The sequence below is a fragment of the Xiphophorus maculatus genome, chromosome 7 (genome assembly GCF_002775205.1).
Source record: "Xiphophorus maculatus strain JP 163 A chromosome 7, X_maculatus-5.0-male, whole genome shotgun sequence".
NCBI lineage: Eukaryota > Metazoa > Chordata > Actinopteri > Cyprinodontiformes > Poeciliidae > Xiphophorus > Xiphophorus maculatus.
Window position 1 is genome coordinate 561,384 of NC_036449.1, and position 16,233 is coordinate 577,616.

General features: G+C 38.1%; 2 protein-coding genes across 4 annotated transcripts in view; both read right to left on the reverse strand.

The window, feature by feature from the left end:
- Nucleotides 1-2,160, reverse strand: part of pknox1 (PBX/knotted 1 homeobox 1) — a 29,794-nt gene extending 27,634 nt beyond the window's left edge. The window contains exons 1-2 of the mRNA XM_023336425.1: nucleotides 2,055-2,160; nucleotides 653-756 (exon numbers count right to left, since the gene is read on the reverse strand). Of these exons, the coding sequence (XP_023192193.1) occupies nucleotides 653-703 (51 nt within the window). The 5' untranslated portion in view covers nucleotides 704-756; nucleotides 2,055-2,160. The remainder of the gene's footprint in view (nucleotides 1-652; nucleotides 757-2,054) is intronic.
- Nucleotides 2,161-2,605: 445 nt separating this feature from the next.
- Nucleotides 2,606-15,612, reverse strand: ndufv3 (NADH:ubiquinone oxidoreductase subunit V3). Of its 3 annotated transcripts, XM_023336423.1 has the most exons (5): nucleotides 15,537-15,612; nucleotides 13,829-13,904; nucleotides 11,791-11,893; nucleotides 7,076-8,125; nucleotides 2,606-2,859 (listed from the first exon to the last, which is right to left on the reverse strand). In XM_023336423.1, exons 2-5 carry the CDS (start codon nucleotides 13,871-13,873, stop codon nucleotides 2,693-2,695), a joined length of 1,365 nt encoding a protein of 454 aa, XP_023192191.1. In that variant the 5' UTR covers nucleotides 13,874-13,904; nucleotides 15,537-15,612; the 3' UTR covers nucleotides 2,606-2,692. The 3 variants fall into 3 exon arrangements, with proteins under 3 accessions (XP_023192191.1, XP_023192190.1, XP_023192192.1); XM_023336422.1 differs by lacking the exon at nucleotides 15,537-15,612 and having other exon boundaries at nucleotides 13,829-14,014; XM_023336424.1 differs by lacking the exons at nucleotides 7,076-8,125; nucleotides 15,537-15,612 and having other exon boundaries at nucleotides 13,829-14,000.
- Nucleotides 15,613-16,233: the final 621 nt, after the last annotated feature.

The following is a 16,233-nucleotide window of genomic DNA, read 5'->3' on the forward strand; positions in this document are numbered from 1 at the left end:
TCTTAGGAATCAGATGTGTTCCTTTTTTTGTCACTAGTAGTCTTTATTTGACCGTAATCTAACAGGAAAACAGCATAGAGAATGGGGAAAGACATGAGGCAAAATAACCAAGAACAGAACTTGAACACAAGATAGCCATGTTGAGGTTAGAATAGCGCTCTTCGGCCCAACATGTGTTCTTGAAAAATTGAAAAGAGCCTCAATGTTCCTCTTATTCAGCAAAGGTTTTCATCTTAAAACTCTGCCATGCATGCCATTTTTGCCCAGTCTCTTTCTTATGGTGGAGGCATGACCTCTGACCTTAACTGAGGCAAATGAAGACTGCAGCTTTTTGGATGTTGCTGTGGGGTTCTTTTGAGGGGGCAAACACTTTTTCCCACTTCTGAATTAAATTAATGTTTATTGTGTCACCAAGAGCTGACAACATAAATGTTTACAAAAGAGGGGAAAAAATATAAACTGTACTTTGTTTGAATTTCTTACACAACTGCGCTCCTGGTTACGTTGGTGTCCATACATATCCAAATGCTGTGGAGCTACCTTATAAAATTAAAGTTTAGAACATTGCAAGTTGGTTTCAATGTTAACAGAGGTTTTGTCAGCAACAGTTTTTACATACATGTATTAAAACTCAGGTCCCTCTTGCACCCACCTGCTGTTCCCCCTTTGGGTATTTGTCTATAGAAACCGCCTGGGCTGCCATCACGTTCACTGCCAGCACTGGGGCATTATAGAAACCAGGGACAGATGGCCAACCTACACAATACACAAGTTCAGTTAAACCACTGCCACATTCAAGACAAAATTCTAGAAATTCAACCAAAAAGACTGGTTAAATATATGGAAAAAGACTAAAACTTAGTAATAAAATATGTTTTCCATATACAAAAACCTTTAACACTGCTGCGATAAAGTATTAACTGTATCGACAGCTAAAAGTTAAATAAAATCTCCTGATTCCAATAACTAAACGGAACGTGGAAGGGTCGTTATAAGGAAAAAAAGAAAGTGAGACAGCGTGGAGGCACAGCATTCATTAGTTTATTTCTGTACACCTTTAATAATTCAGCTAATAACATAGTTATGTAGTTAGCGTTGGCGTGCAACCGTGTTAACACACCCACCATGAATTAGCCTTTACCCGATGTTAGCGACAGACATTTTGTACACAATATATGTAATTATTAGGGACAATTTTAACACACTACTTTCAAACATGGATGCACATATTTAAAACTATAAGCTGCAAAGTTTGAATTAACTCGCTTTCTTAGCTGTGCCGTTACGATAGCACCACGTTAGCATTAGCTTGTGATACAAGTCTGATGCAAAACATTCGGATCCAGCTAATGCTAAATATAGTGAGCTAGTTGCTAGTCTTGAACGGCAATATCCAACAATCGTCGACAGCATCATATTAACACATTGAAGTAGATCTAATTATTAAATAAGTGTAGAAATGTGTCAAAAAATAAAACTGACGTTACTAAGCGGCTACGGAAAATAAGACCGCTGCAGATTGATATGAAGCAAGTTGTAAGACCAAGGGATATGAAACATTTCATTTTGGCTTTGGTCGAAAAAACAATAAGTGCTTGTTTGTTTTCTACTCAAAATAGATTAGAACAAGGAAAACGTTAGCAGCACATGACGGTAGCTTGCTTTGAGCTCAAATCCTTCCCATCAGTCAATCAATCATGCAGGGACAGCTGCCTTCTCCTTGTCTTTTCTCCCCTCCCCTCTGCGCCAACACTACCGGGCCTAATCTACAACTCTGGCCCTTCACTTCAGCACAATCCTCCTCTGCCCCTAAAACGCCGAGATTTTTCTTGACCCCCTCCCTTATATACATATTTATATAAAAATATAGAAATAGAGACATATAGATAGATAGATGTTATCACAGAAGCTTTATCGCTTCGACTTCAATTCAAAAAACAGTCTCGGCTGTTTTGCCCAGGTTCACGCTCTTTGCCCCGGGGCATTTTAGCGTGCGGCCTAGATTGTTTGATTGATAGGGAACGGAAAAAGAGGGATTTTGAGTGACAGCTTACCTGAGTGCCAATCTTCGTCACACTGACAAGCGGTTGCAGCAATCGGGACCCGCAGTTGTCGTGTTGCGTCATCACGCAAGGGTACGTTGTTGCGCTATGCTCATGTATATGTATGAGGCGGGCGGAGAAATGACGTCCTGACGCTTGCAGTCCTTGGTAGATCTTTTTAGTTATATTTTTTTGCTTATTTGAATAAGGGATTCTCTGGTTTCAACATTTATATTTCACATATACGTATGTTAGCTCATAAAAATGAGCAAACATAGTATAGCTCATTTCTAACCAGGGAAACTGTAGTTTCTAAACAATAATCCTTACAATAGAAATATATACACCATGTGCTCATTCTGCTCCATTTTCACGACCCCTTAAGGCTTAGAAGCAGCTTAAAAATGTCTGATAAAAAAATAAATAAATAAAATTCACATTTTAATTACCACATGCCTCAACTGAAGCTTCTTCAGCTGGTAGAAATATCAGCAGGGCATCATGAGCAAGATCTCCCTTTACATGGCACCAAACAAAGCAGCCATTGCATCAGACAAAAACAGTTAATTTCTTACACTTCTTTAATCATATCACATTTTAACAACCGATTTTGCAACATCGCCACCACCACTATGCACACCACCTACTCCCTAGTGTCTGGGTGACAGTTTGCCGGACGAGGGCTGAGGGAGGCGATACTTGGCCATCTCTACATCCAGGTCTGCAAATGTGTAGCTGGTGTAGCTGTGGTGCTGGTAGTTTTTGTAAGTGCTGTTGTCAAAAGATTTCTCAGGCTCTGGAGGTACTGCTGCTGACTCTGCAGAAGAAAAAGAGAAACTCATGATGGAGATGCAACTTCCTGCATTTCACACATGAAACACAAACCAGGTTAATTACCTGGAAGCATTTTTTTTCTCTTCCCTTAAAAGCAAACTGTTGGCAGGCATACACTAATAAGCAGGAAGCTATCAAGAAATTAACTATGAGGATTTTTGGAGGCCGCAGTTACATATTCACATGCTCTGATAAAGAAGTTTATAGTATCACATTTCCCACAATAACAAGGCTTGTGTGAAGACACACTTGTGGGAAAGACCTGAAGGTTCATGTTCATGGGATATTAAATAGAAGCCTGTAAAAGTAAAACAGATTTAACCAATACAGAGTGCTTCCACTGACAAAATTCATTAGGACTTGAGGAAAAGGGGGGGGACAACTAAAAATCAGTGTAATACTTTAAGGAGCACATATTTAGTCATATACATTTACATCTAAATGTTACTGGAAAACTGCTGGCAATGAAAATGTCAAGCTCACAACCAAAGGGGAAAAAATTCAAGAGCAACTGACATTAGTTATAAACACTCCAATCCATTATTCCCAGATAAAGGACAGACCAAAAAGTTAAGAGAGAAATAATAAACAGGTATAATCACCCAGGAAGCAAGAAAATTTGGCTGTTTGATGAAGTGTCAGACCTTAAGACATTTTAGAAACACCACTAACCTTACTTTATAAAATAAATTAACAGAGTCAAACCATCTCACCACTACCACCATGTGCACCAATATTAACGTTACCAATATTACATGGTTCATTCAAACTAAGCAGTGGACATAGTATTTCAGTTTATATTATTTCAGATTTAATGAGCCCTTACTTACACTGACACATTTAAACAATATAAAAGAGCCAGAGAGGAATATCTATATCTAAAAACAAGCAAATCTTCCCTCCAAAATATAAATAAATCTGAGAGTGAAGATGAGGATCAGAATAAGAATACCCAGCCTGGAATATCAGTCTGAAAAAGTAAGCTCTAATGCAGGGGTGTCAAACTCCAGTCCTCAAGGGCCGCTGTCCTGCAGTTTTTAGATGTGCCACAGGTACGAAATGCTGGAAGGAAATGGCTTAATTACCTCCTTCTTGTGTAGATCAGTTCTCCACAGCCTTGCTAATGACCTAATTATTCTATTCAGGTGTGGTGCAGCAGAGGCACATCTAAAAGTTGCAGGACAGCGGCCCTTGAGGACTGGAGTTTGACACATGTTCTCTAATGATTCAAAAGCAAGCACGGACAAAAGCTGCGTTTCCATTACAAATGTGCACAAAACGCAATTAAAATCACACTTGAATAAGTTTGTTTATGCAATAAGTCATTAAAAACATGCTGTGCCATCATCCTCCAACTAATTTTCTCATCTTCTTCTTTGTGGTTTGCACCATTCGCAACAGCCAATTGTTGATCATGTGACTTGTGCAATGCAAAGTGTTTCCATTGCACTTTTGAGAAAAACAAACAAACTATGATACAGCCAAAAAAAACAAAAAAAACACCTCACCCTAGTGCCAAAACAATTTCCATTACGTACATTTATTCAATGGAATCGCAGCTAGTGATCACGTCATCATTCATGCACTACAATGAACTACTTGGTTGACTATATACAGTGTGTGTGTGTGTGAGTGCGTGTATATACAGTACAGACCAAAAGTTTGGACACACCTTCTAATTCAATGGGTTTTCTTTATTTTCATGACTATTTATAAGGCAAGAAATCCCACTTATTAACCTGACAGGGCAGGTTAACCTATGAAGTGAAAACCATTTCAGGTGACTACCTCTTGAAGCTCATCAAGAAAATGCAGAGTGTGTGCAAAGCAGTAATCACAGCAAAAGGTTGCTACTTTGAAGAAACTAGAATATAAGGGGTATTTTCAGTTGTTTTACACTTTTTTGTTTAGTGCATATTTCCACATGTGTTATTCATAGATTTGATGCCTTCAGTGTGAATCTACAATGTCAATAGTCATGAAAATAAAGGAAACTCATTGAATTAAAAGGTGTGTCCAAACCTTTGGTCTGTACTGTATATATATATTACTTTTGGCAATATATACACACTATATTGCCAAAAGTATTTCCTCACATGCCTTAACTCACATATGAGCTAAAGTGACATCCCATTCCTAATCCATAGGGTTCAATATGACGTTGGTCCACCCTTTGCAGCTAGAACAGCTTTAGCTCTTCTGGAAAGACTGTCCACAAGGTTTAGGAGTGCGTTTATGGGGATTTTTGACCAGTCTTCCAGAAGCACATTTGTGAGATCACATACTGATGTTGGACGAGAAGGTCTGGCTCCTAGTCTCTGCTCTAATTCATCCCAAAGGTGTTCTGTTGAGTTGAGGTCAGGATTCTGTGCTGACCAGTCAAGTTCATCCACACCAGACTCTGCCATCCATGTCTTTATGAACCTTGTTTTGTTTACTGGTGCAAAGTCATGTCAGAAGAGGAAGGGGCCAGCTCCAAACTGTTGCCACAAAGTTGGGAGCATGGAATTGTCCAAAATGTCTTGGCATGCTGAAGCATTCAGAGTTCCTTTCATTGGCACAAAGGGGCCAGGCCCAGCTCCTGACAAACAACCCTCCACCAAACTTTACATTTGGCACAATGCAGTCAGACAAGTACCGTTCTCCTGGCAACCGCCAAATCCAAACTTGGCCATCAGATTGCCAGATGGAGAGGCACAACTCGTCACTCCAGAGAACACATCTCCACTGCTTTAGAGTCCAGTGGTGTGCTTTACACCACGTCATCCAAGGCTTTGTATTGCACTAGGTGATGTACGGCTTGGATGCAGCTGCTTCACCATGGAAACCCATTCCATGAAGCTCTCTGTACACTGTTCTTGAGCTAATCTAAAGGCCACGTGAAGTTTGGAGTTCTGTAGTGATTGACTCTGCAGACGTTGCCGACCTCTTGGTATTATGCGCTTCAGCGTCTCCTGACTTTTTCGTAAAGTCACAAGATGATCATCATGGTATGATTATGAACAGCATATGAGACGTCAGGGGGGAGTTTTTGTCTCTTGGAAATTCATTTCTAACTTCTTTTAGTGCAGATGTGGAGAATGTATTTATTATTTAGAGGGAAAAAATATACCAAATCGGGATTTTTCTCTGAACTTAGTACTTCAACAGAGGATCGTTGAAGTAGTCTTAACGTTTCAGTTTTTATAAAGTTAGTAACAGTGGCTAAGTTGTGGTTCATGATAAAAATTACAACTGAATAGCGGAGTGCAATCCCACACAAACTAGTTGCTAGCAATTTAACTACAGTTGAAAAATCAAGTAATTGTTAATAGATATGTCGTTTATGTGTCCTACCACTTTGTGGCTGAGTTGCTGTCATTCCCAAACACTTCCATTTTCTTATAATACAGTTAACTGTGGAACATTTAAGAGTGAGGAAATTTCACAACTGGATTTGTTGAACAGGTGCCATCCAATCACAGTTCCACACTGGAATTCACTGAACTCCTGAGAGTGGGCCATTCTTTCACAAATGTTTCTAAAAACAGTTTGCATGCCTATGTTCTTCATTTTATACACCTGTGGCCATGGAAGTGACTGGAACAACTGATTCTAATAATTTGGATGGGTGAGCAAATGCTTTTGGCAGTAAGAGTGTATATATTGTGTACTTTCTGTGCAGAGTGGGTACAAAAAGTATTCAGGCTTTATGGCACTTTGCTGTGACCTGTCACACCAAAGAGTCTGAATACTTATGACCATGTGACATTTCAGTTTTTGATTTTTAATGAATTTGCAAAAAAATTCTATATTTCTGTTTTTTCTGTCAAGATGGTAAGCTGAGTGTACATTCATGAGAAACAATATGAACTTTTTTGATTTCAGCAAATGGCTGCAATCAAAAAGTGAAACATTTAAAGAAGTCTGAATATTTTCTGTATCCACTGTACATATATAATTAAATCAAACCAGAAGAAGGAATGAACCATAAAGTCAGGGAAAAGCATTCTCACATGTTTCCCTCAAATTAGCTGGATGCCAGGAATAAGTTTGAAGGTTAGATGTTGAAGTCATAAAAGTTTAACAATAATATGAGTGAAAGAGAATGTGAGGGAACCTGCTAAAAGACCTTATTCTTAGCGACAGGAAGAAATACAAAGCGTATTTGTAGCATTAAAGGTTTGGAGTGAGGGGCAAGGTGGTGTAGTGTAGTGTACCCTTAGTCTGTTCAGCAGTGGTCTTGGCATGCAGCTCCTCTCCAGTAGCTTCCACTAGCACCTGGGCAGAGTCCTCCAGCTCAACAGAGGTGCCAACTTCAGCTGGATGATCAGCAGCTACTTCAACAGAGACAGTTTTTGACTGTACAGGCCCAATAGTAGAAGCTTTTTCCCATGATTCTTCACCAGCATCCCCTAAGCCATCTTCAAATTTTGTAAGCACCTTTACTGCTTTTAAAAGAGAATTTGACTGGGCTTTTTCTGGAGCTTCATGTTGCTCCACGTGTACAGCTGGAGCTTCACCCAGGGTGTCAGTAGGAGCAGTATGGGTTGAAAAATCTGAACTGGTAAGCTCAACTGTGCTCTTTGTAGCAGTAAGGATATCAAAGACTGAGTCTCGCGAATTATCTCTGGAGGCCTGTACTACAGATTGATCTGCTGTTTCCTCTGCATTAGGAAGGGCGTTAGTCACTCCACTAACTATAAACTCTTTAATTTCTCCCTGTTCTTGATGACTTGGTTGTTGCAATTCCAAAGAAAAGCTTCTGGTTTCAGTTTCTGCCTCTAAATTCTCATCTTCAGGAATGCACTCCGAGTCTGACTCTGTATCAGATTCGCTGGATGATGAGGAAGACAGTTCTTCAGCTGCTGAATTCCCAAGCTTAGAAGAAACCATAGTTGGTTTTACAACATCATCTATGGTCACAGCAAGGGAAGGAATGTCTCCCGGTACTGAGCCTTTACAAAGTGCCTCAACTGAACCATCTTCTGCTGGTACAAATACCGGTAAAGTATCATGAGAAAGTATCTGAGAAACTTCTTTTTGGCTTTGATACAGGTCAGATGAAGCAGTGACAGCCGATGATTTTTCTCCAGCAGATTTAGTGGAAGCAGTAACAGATGCTGCAGTTTTTTCTGATGTGGCAGTGAAGCGGAATGGCTCTTTAGTTACACCTAGGAAGGGTGGCAAAACTCCAGGATCCGATAATTTAACTGGAAAGGCCACAGCAGTCTTGTAAGTCCACTTAGCTGCCCTCTCATCTTCACCTCCTGAGGAAAATAATAAATTGTACACAAATGGGTAAATGCTAGCAAAGGTTACTAAACAGAAAGGTTTTTCTAAAAAGTTATTTCCAAAAACTTGACCTCACACTTTGCATACCAACTTTACTGGAAATTCATCACAGAAAGACCACAGAATACATATTTAGCTTACTTCTTGTTAAAACTTACAGAGAGCAAAAATATGGTATGTATAATGTTTTCCACAACACATGGACTGAAAAGTAAAGGAAAAAAAGCACTATGATTCACTAAAAAGTAAGGAATGCATTTCTATACAAAGTACAAATTAAAATGATAGATTTCAGATTTAAAACAATGATGCAAGTTGTGTAGCCTATTTAAAATTAATCTACATACATACAGACCATTAAAATTTATTTAAATATAAAGAGACTATAGTTACTTAGAAATAAGAGAACAGAAAAATTATAAAAAAATACAGAAAACTAAGGAAAATTTGGGTTAATGATACGCAACATCATTATCACAAGTTTTCTAAATATTGTGATATAGGAATTAATTATAAGCTGTAATCAATTAAAACAATGTTTAAAACTGTACAACCCGGGTCCTCCGGATAAGCAAAGAAGATAGTGAAAGCTTAGCCAAGTAGCTCCTTGACAAATTCTAAAAATCTCCCTTTTCTATGCAGGATATAAATACGCTAATGAGTGAGTCACGATGCCTAAGTCCAAATAAAAATAAGCTCTACTGTCTCTACAGTCGATTTTACAAGAAGAAGAAATGAACGAAGAATGCACGACTAGCCTCTCGGACTTGGAAGCATTACTGGCGGCTAACGACATAGCTGACGATACAGCTGACGAGACAGCTAATTTACAAACTATTCTCCAAGAACTGAGAGAATCACATCGTGAAAATGCAGAGGGCTTCCGAGAAGCAAAAGAGGGAAAAAAAAACAAATGGAAGACTGGAAGTATTTTGGAAGGATCTAGCAGATTGAAGAGCCAGCTGTGAAGCAAAGTAAATCACAGGATGAGCTTGAGGTTGAACTAATTGAGCTCGAGGAGAGATCGAGACTGGAAAACATAGGGCTCCATGGCATTGCAAAAGGCTCTTCCTCTACATCAGCCTTCATAGAGATCCTACTTCAAGACAAACTAGATATTCCGACATTATTTGACCTGGGTATTGAAAGAGCTCACCACTCTCTGGGATCCAGACCTCTAACTGATGCTCCCCCACATTCAATAATAGTCAAGTTCACCACATTTATAATAAGATGAAGTACTAAAACGAGCCTAGCAAAAGAAAGGCTTTAAGCTGGCAGGGGAAAGAATAATAGACAATAGCTGTGTCCCAGACATGCTGCTAAAACATTGACATGTACACCTTGAAGCGAAGCCAGTCCTCAGAGAAACGAAGATCAAATTCCAGACCCCATTCCCAGTCAGGTTGATCGTATTTTACGAGAACAACACACGTGTCTGCAACTACGCGTCAGTAGCAATAAAAGACATTGAGGCTTCAAAGTCACCATCATCCAACTATCTATAACCTGGGTAGACAGGATCAAGAGTGCGTTGTGGGCCAAGTCGGGAAGGACAGACAAGGAGCATCCACTGAATAAAACACAGGAGGGATATAAGAAGAAACTGGACACTTTTAGAAGAGAACAACCAAACCATAAAGGACAAAAGGAGCAGATGGATCGAACATATCCCATTTCTTTCTGAAGTGATTTGGAATCAAGGATCGTACACGGTAAAAAACACCACCTGGAAAATGGAACGCCATAACTAGCAAAAAATTAAATAAATAAATTACAGGATACCAAATATTTAACAATCACATGAAGGAGTGTGCTGTCTGGATTAATATCCAGAAAAATGTAAAAGATTGTATTACTCTTTGTGAACAGATGAAACTCATTTTTGTCAAGTTGTTCTTAAATTTAAAAAAAAAATTAATAAAAAAAACCTACACAACCCTTGGCAAAATAACTATAAAAGAACTACAGCAGACATTTGATCCAGCAGATTGGGGAGAGATCTGTAAAGGGGTTTTCCCCAAATGCACCTCGATTTCTATACATGAACAGAACTTTAAATTCTTCTACTGAACTTATTGTATAAGTTTGGTATAATGTTCCCTGATGCTTCAGATCTCTCTCATAAATGCTAAGACATAGGAGCAACATTTATTCATTTATTTGGTCTTGCAATTATACTCAGATGAAAGCAGATCATGTGATAATACAGGAGACGGGATAAACCAATCTGTGGTAAACAAATGGGTTATTTTTGTTTTGTCTGTGATGGACTGGCGACCTGTCCAGGGTGACCCTGCCTCTCGTCTGTTGACCACTGGAGATAGGCACCAGCACCCCATCCAACCCATCTATATAGGTTGGATGGGGTGGACAAGGTTGGACAAGGTTGTCTTATAATGAATGGATGTTTCTGTTTGCTTTTGTAATTTTGTTTACATAAAATTCTGAAAAGCAACAAAATAAAATGAAAAAAAAAGAAAGAAAAGATCTGCTGTTGTTTTATCAACCTTCCAGACCCCTCGGGTCTTCTGTTCTGGTCTGCTCTGCATCCCCAGAATCAGAACCAGACATGGAGAAGCAGCATTCAGCTTCTATGCTCCACAAATCTGGAACAAACTTCCAGAAAACTTAAAAACAGTTGGAACACCGAGTTCCTTTAAATCTAGACTAAAAATCCACCTGTTTATGGTTAGTTTTGAATCATAATAAATGAAATGCTGAATACTATATTTGATGAGTATTGATGATTTTGATATAATATAATGTTTGTCACTGGTTTTCTCAATTGTTGACTGTACTGTGTTTTTTATGACTTTGTATTTTTGTGATGTAAAGCACTTTGAATTCCATGGTTTCTGAAATTTGCTATACAAATAAGACTGATTGAGAGAAAAGTGGAAAAAACTTTTTCACCATAAATCAGTCATGACCAGGTGCTTCTAGGAAGAGTTCTATTTGATTAAATGATCCTAAAAAAAGTCAAGGAAAGTCTCAGCAACTTTCAGATGAAGGAAATTATGGTGCTATAATTGGCCAGTTCATTCCCCCAACTTAATGTAATTTAATTTAAATTCAATTGAGTTTATTTATGTAACGCTAATTCACAACTACTTAACATCTATACAAAGATTTGAAAGTCAAAGTGAAAACAAGAGACCCCATAAACCACAGGTGTCAAACTCCAGTCCTCAAGAGCCGGTGTCCTGCAGTCTTTAGATGTGCCACAGGTACTGGCATGAAATGGCTTAATTACCTCTTTCTTGGGTAGATCAGTTCTCCTTGCTAATGACCTAATTATTCTGTTCAGGTGTGGTGCAGCAGATGCACCACACCTGAACAGTTGCTGGACACCAGCCCTGGAGTTTGACATCCCTGCCATAAACCTCCACGATTTGAAGGGAATTTGTCAACATAACACTATGAACATAACTACCATTATGTTCCATAGACAGCTTTTCTCTGAGTGTGAATTACTTGGGTCACTTCCAACACTTAGTCTCATTACAGATTTTTTTTCTTTTACAGAGAAAAACATTAACGTGTGCCCTACTTATTTTTCCTGCTGATCACATACGCAAAAAGCAGCATTAGAGTGATACATTTAAAACATAATATCACCACATGTAATTGGTCTTACTCTTGTCTGGATCCTTTGTATTATTCACTGGTTTTACTGGCTCTTTAGCTTCACTGCAGAACAAAGCAGGGGGGTAATGTCTCAGAGTGCCCCAGCTGTCAAACTGGAGAAACAAAAAAAAAGAAGAAAAGAACAGTTTTGGAAACAAATACTGTACAAACAAATTTAAGTATTACGTAGTGTTTTTCAGCCAAAAACATCATACAATGTATAAAGTTCCAGCCACCCCAGGTTTGTTAGAAACTCCATGAGACACAGGTAGAGGCCTCAATCAATGACTACATGACACACAGAGCACAATTTGTGAGACGAAAGGTTATATGTTTAACCAGGGAGTCAGCAGCACACCACATCGGACTGAATTTCCACCAATATTTTTTATTCTTTATGCACCTCTAAACTTCCAGGTAGAGGACAGACTCCTGCCATCAGTAGTATTACTTTGCAGTGTTGGGTGTATGATATGGATAGGAAGCTGAGTATTCAGTAGGCTTTGTAGCTTGGAGTGGTAATAATCCCATCTTGAATCTGAACAAAACAACGACTGATTGTAAATAGAGTAAAAGTAAAAAAAAAAAAATCACAGCTATATTTTTTATAATCTGAACGATACCAAGATGGTGGAGATGATGACAGCCTCAGTATTTCATGTGTTTTTGTGTGTTTATTATGCTCTATGCTATTACAGTATGTGGACACTTCCACTAGAAAATAACTCCAAACCCTAACCCACCGCAGCTGCTCACTAAGATGTGCTTGTGAAGCTTCAGAAACAAGGAGTCCGTAACCTTTGCCCTTTGCCTGTTTTATGTCCACCCTAACAAAGTGGACAAACTGTTGCTTCTCAAGTCTTAAAAACTTAGACTATCAAGGATTTTTGCCCTCTGCTTCACTAAAACCTGGTTCAGTGAGCACAACACAGATTCTGATGCTGTGCTTCCCGCTTTTTGGGGCATACTGCAGCTCAGAGGTGGATTCTGATTTTAAATTAATGAATGTTGGTGTACTGACATGTAGTCATCTGTAGTCCTATCTTATTGACAGCTGTCAAAATACCTGAAAATCGACAGCCCCCCCTCAATTAAAATAATTAACTGTAAAATATTATTTCAGTTCAGTATTCAACCGTTTTGTTGTGTGTAAATTTTGAGTGGAAATTATGGAAATGTTTTCTACACAAAAAACAAAAGGATCAACCCACAAAAGGGCTTTCAATGTGGTATGAGCCTTTTTCTCACTGTCTTCTTGCAAATTTATTACATTCAAAAAGTTCACTCAGCCACAGTTTTAGAGAAAGTTAATTCAATAAGATTTGATGATTTTTGCAACTTCTGTACTGTTTTTGTTTTGCTAGATTTTATGGTCTGTGTCTGCTAAGCTCTGCAAACTAAAGCAATGAAAATCTTACTAGATGTTGTGGAAATATGACTACTGAGGTCGTCACCTTTAATATTTCTTCATGGGATTGTTGTGCTCAACAAAATTATAAGAGGTTTTTATTTGTTGCTTTGACCAAGAAAATAAACAAAATCCCTGAAGTCTATTTTTCTAGATGTCTAAAACAACTTGTGCAACTGTGATTGAGGTCATGCGGACACAGCCATACCTAAAGTTACTTAAAAGTAGAAATAAATAGCTCTCACTTTAATCACTATCACAATAGAACAACAAAATATCGCTAAATCCTATGTCCATCTCTTCCAGTCCTAGTCTCCGTATAAGGATGTGTTTTTTTCTGCTTTATTTTAGGAATCATAACACCCACATACTTCTCAATAACGCTGTGTTCTAAATTAAAACACACATAAGTAGTTTAAAGATGTGTTTATCTTAGCTTTCAAAAAAAATCTATAGTCAATTTGATTTTCCTTTTTTTTTTGCAACTTTGAGGGTCATTGGGAACGCTACCACCTATCATGTCACATCAGTTTCCAAGCATGCGCTTTAAAAAAAAATATACTTGTATGATATCGTTAATGATCTAACATCACCACAGAATACAGTTTAAAAGCTTTTGTATCAGATAACTAAATATTACCTTGAGTGCACCAAGTCGACTTGAACGCAGCAACCAGGCAGCCATTTTGTGTTCCAACTGTTTTGTTCCGACTGGCCTCAACGTCTGTGGTTAATACAATGGTTCCACGAAGAAGCAGCTGCACGAAGCAAGTACACCGAGAAGGACCTCGCTACAGCAAACAGAAAGGGGCGGGGACGGACCCCTGTCAGTCGCATGCCTTATTTGGAAATGGGACCATTGCACTCCGGAAGTGAAGGGGGCGCTATTTCCTATATTATCCGCGGTCTCCCGTTTTTATTTTCTTTTGAAATCTGTGATATAGCTTCATCTTTAGGAAGGAGTTTCACTCTCAGCATGTACTTGAACTTCTCTCTTTTATTGACTGCAGCGCAGCTCACACTTTTTAACAAATACCGTAGCTTTCTGTGTACTTCTAAATCTGCTTCTTAGTCTTCATCTTTTCGGGCCTGCTACTGCCTATAGTGGCGTGGGGGTGGTAACACAACTAATATAAATAACACAACGTCTTTATTATTTATTATTAAATCTGGCATTACTGGAACCGTAAAAGATAAAGTCGATCACAAAACGCGATACCTTTTCGTTTCCTTTAGGAAGTAGAGCTAATTAAATGACATAAACAAGACCTGAAAGTGGTTTCAGTTTCACTCCTGTTGAAACTGTGGCAAATTCTGTCATTCCTGGACAGTCAGCTCAATTTTGCTGAAAACACTGGCTATATTTTTAAGAACTGTTTTTAGATACGCGATCCTTTAACAAGACTCAGTGATCTTGGGGTTACCTAACTAGAGGTAGTGTACAACCTCTAGTTAGGTAGAGGTTGTTGAGTTAAAATGTTAAAACGTAACATTTTAACTTGATTTTTAACTCAGCTCAAGTTTTAACTGTTGGGTGTTTTAACTTTTCATCTTTTCAGCTGGTTTGGTCACATGAGCTGCAGACTAACAGACAATCTTTTAAATAATTTTAATGGCAGGTAAAATAGTAGGTAATAGTTTGAGCTCATGAAGACATTATTGTGTTCCTCTGGTAACTATAGAACATTTATTAGAAGTGATTTATTGACAGTGCAATAATTATTCTTAGCCAAACTAAATAATAGCATTTACCTATAGTGTTTTACTCGATGCACAAATTGTTGATATCGTCATTATATGAATGAGTTTTATTTTATCATTTTAGAGTCTAAGAAAAATTTCCACCTTGGAAGACTAAATAGTTTAACCATATTTTTTCCTATATATAAGACTCTACCAACAGAAAGTCTCAAAATAATATATATGGCACAGTAAAAATAATGTGAATTATTGCTTGTATCTGTTTAACAACCCTGGTTATTCGTCTGTGAACCTAATTAATGTGTTCATTATTGACTTTTGCTCAATTAAATTTCTTATGTATACATTGTAAATGGTACTTTTATTATAGTTAATCATGTTGTTTTTCATGTCCTATTTCTTTTGTTCCTCCTATAATTGATGGAGATACTCAGATATTATTTATAATGTTTAAAGGTATTGTTTATGTCACTTAATTAGCTCTACATCCTGAAGAAAATGGAAAAATATGGTGTTTTAGAAGATAATTTATCTTTTACATCACCAGTAATTAATAGTAAATAATAAAGACTGTGTGGTATTCTAGTTTCGTGACGCGCCCCTTCACTTCCGGAGTTCAATGGTCCCATTTCCAAATAAGGTCTGGCCTCAACGTCTGTGGTTAATACAATGGTTCCACGAAGAAGCAGCTGCACGAAGCAAGTACTGTACACCGAAAAGAATACTGCAGCAAACAAAAAGGGGTGGGGACGGACAGTCTCCTACCTTATTTGAAAGTGGGACCATTGCACTCCAGAAGTGAAGGGGGCGCTATTTTATAGAGTTATATTTGTTTCACAATTATTCAAGCAAAAACAAAAAAAAACAATGTTAAGCAAAAAAAAGTAGTATTCAATCAAAAAAAATGTTTCAAACAAAAAAAACTTAAAAACTTTTTAATTTGTAAATTTTTTTTGCTTGCGCTTCTCAATCTGTTGCTTGCAATTCAAAGTATGAAGACTAGGTTAGTGCAGTAAGAGGAGACTAAGCTCTGTCTTAAGCGCAGTGGCGGATGTGGAAATTGCTACTAAAGTTACAAAAGTAACATAACTGGCAGTGGGGGAATTCCGTAAAGAATCAGCCATTAAAGACACTTTGTAACAAAGCGAGGGGGGGAGCCGAGATGGCGCCTCGGTAAGGCTTCTATTCTCAAGCTCCATTAAAAATTGGACTTAAAGCTAAAATTTAAACATATCTGTCTAGTTTGGCATCTCGGTCCTTATCACAATCATGCAAAGATCGGATAACAAGAGAAAAGACCATAAGTCGTCCAACATGAACAGTGTAAACCTTGATTTGCATAAC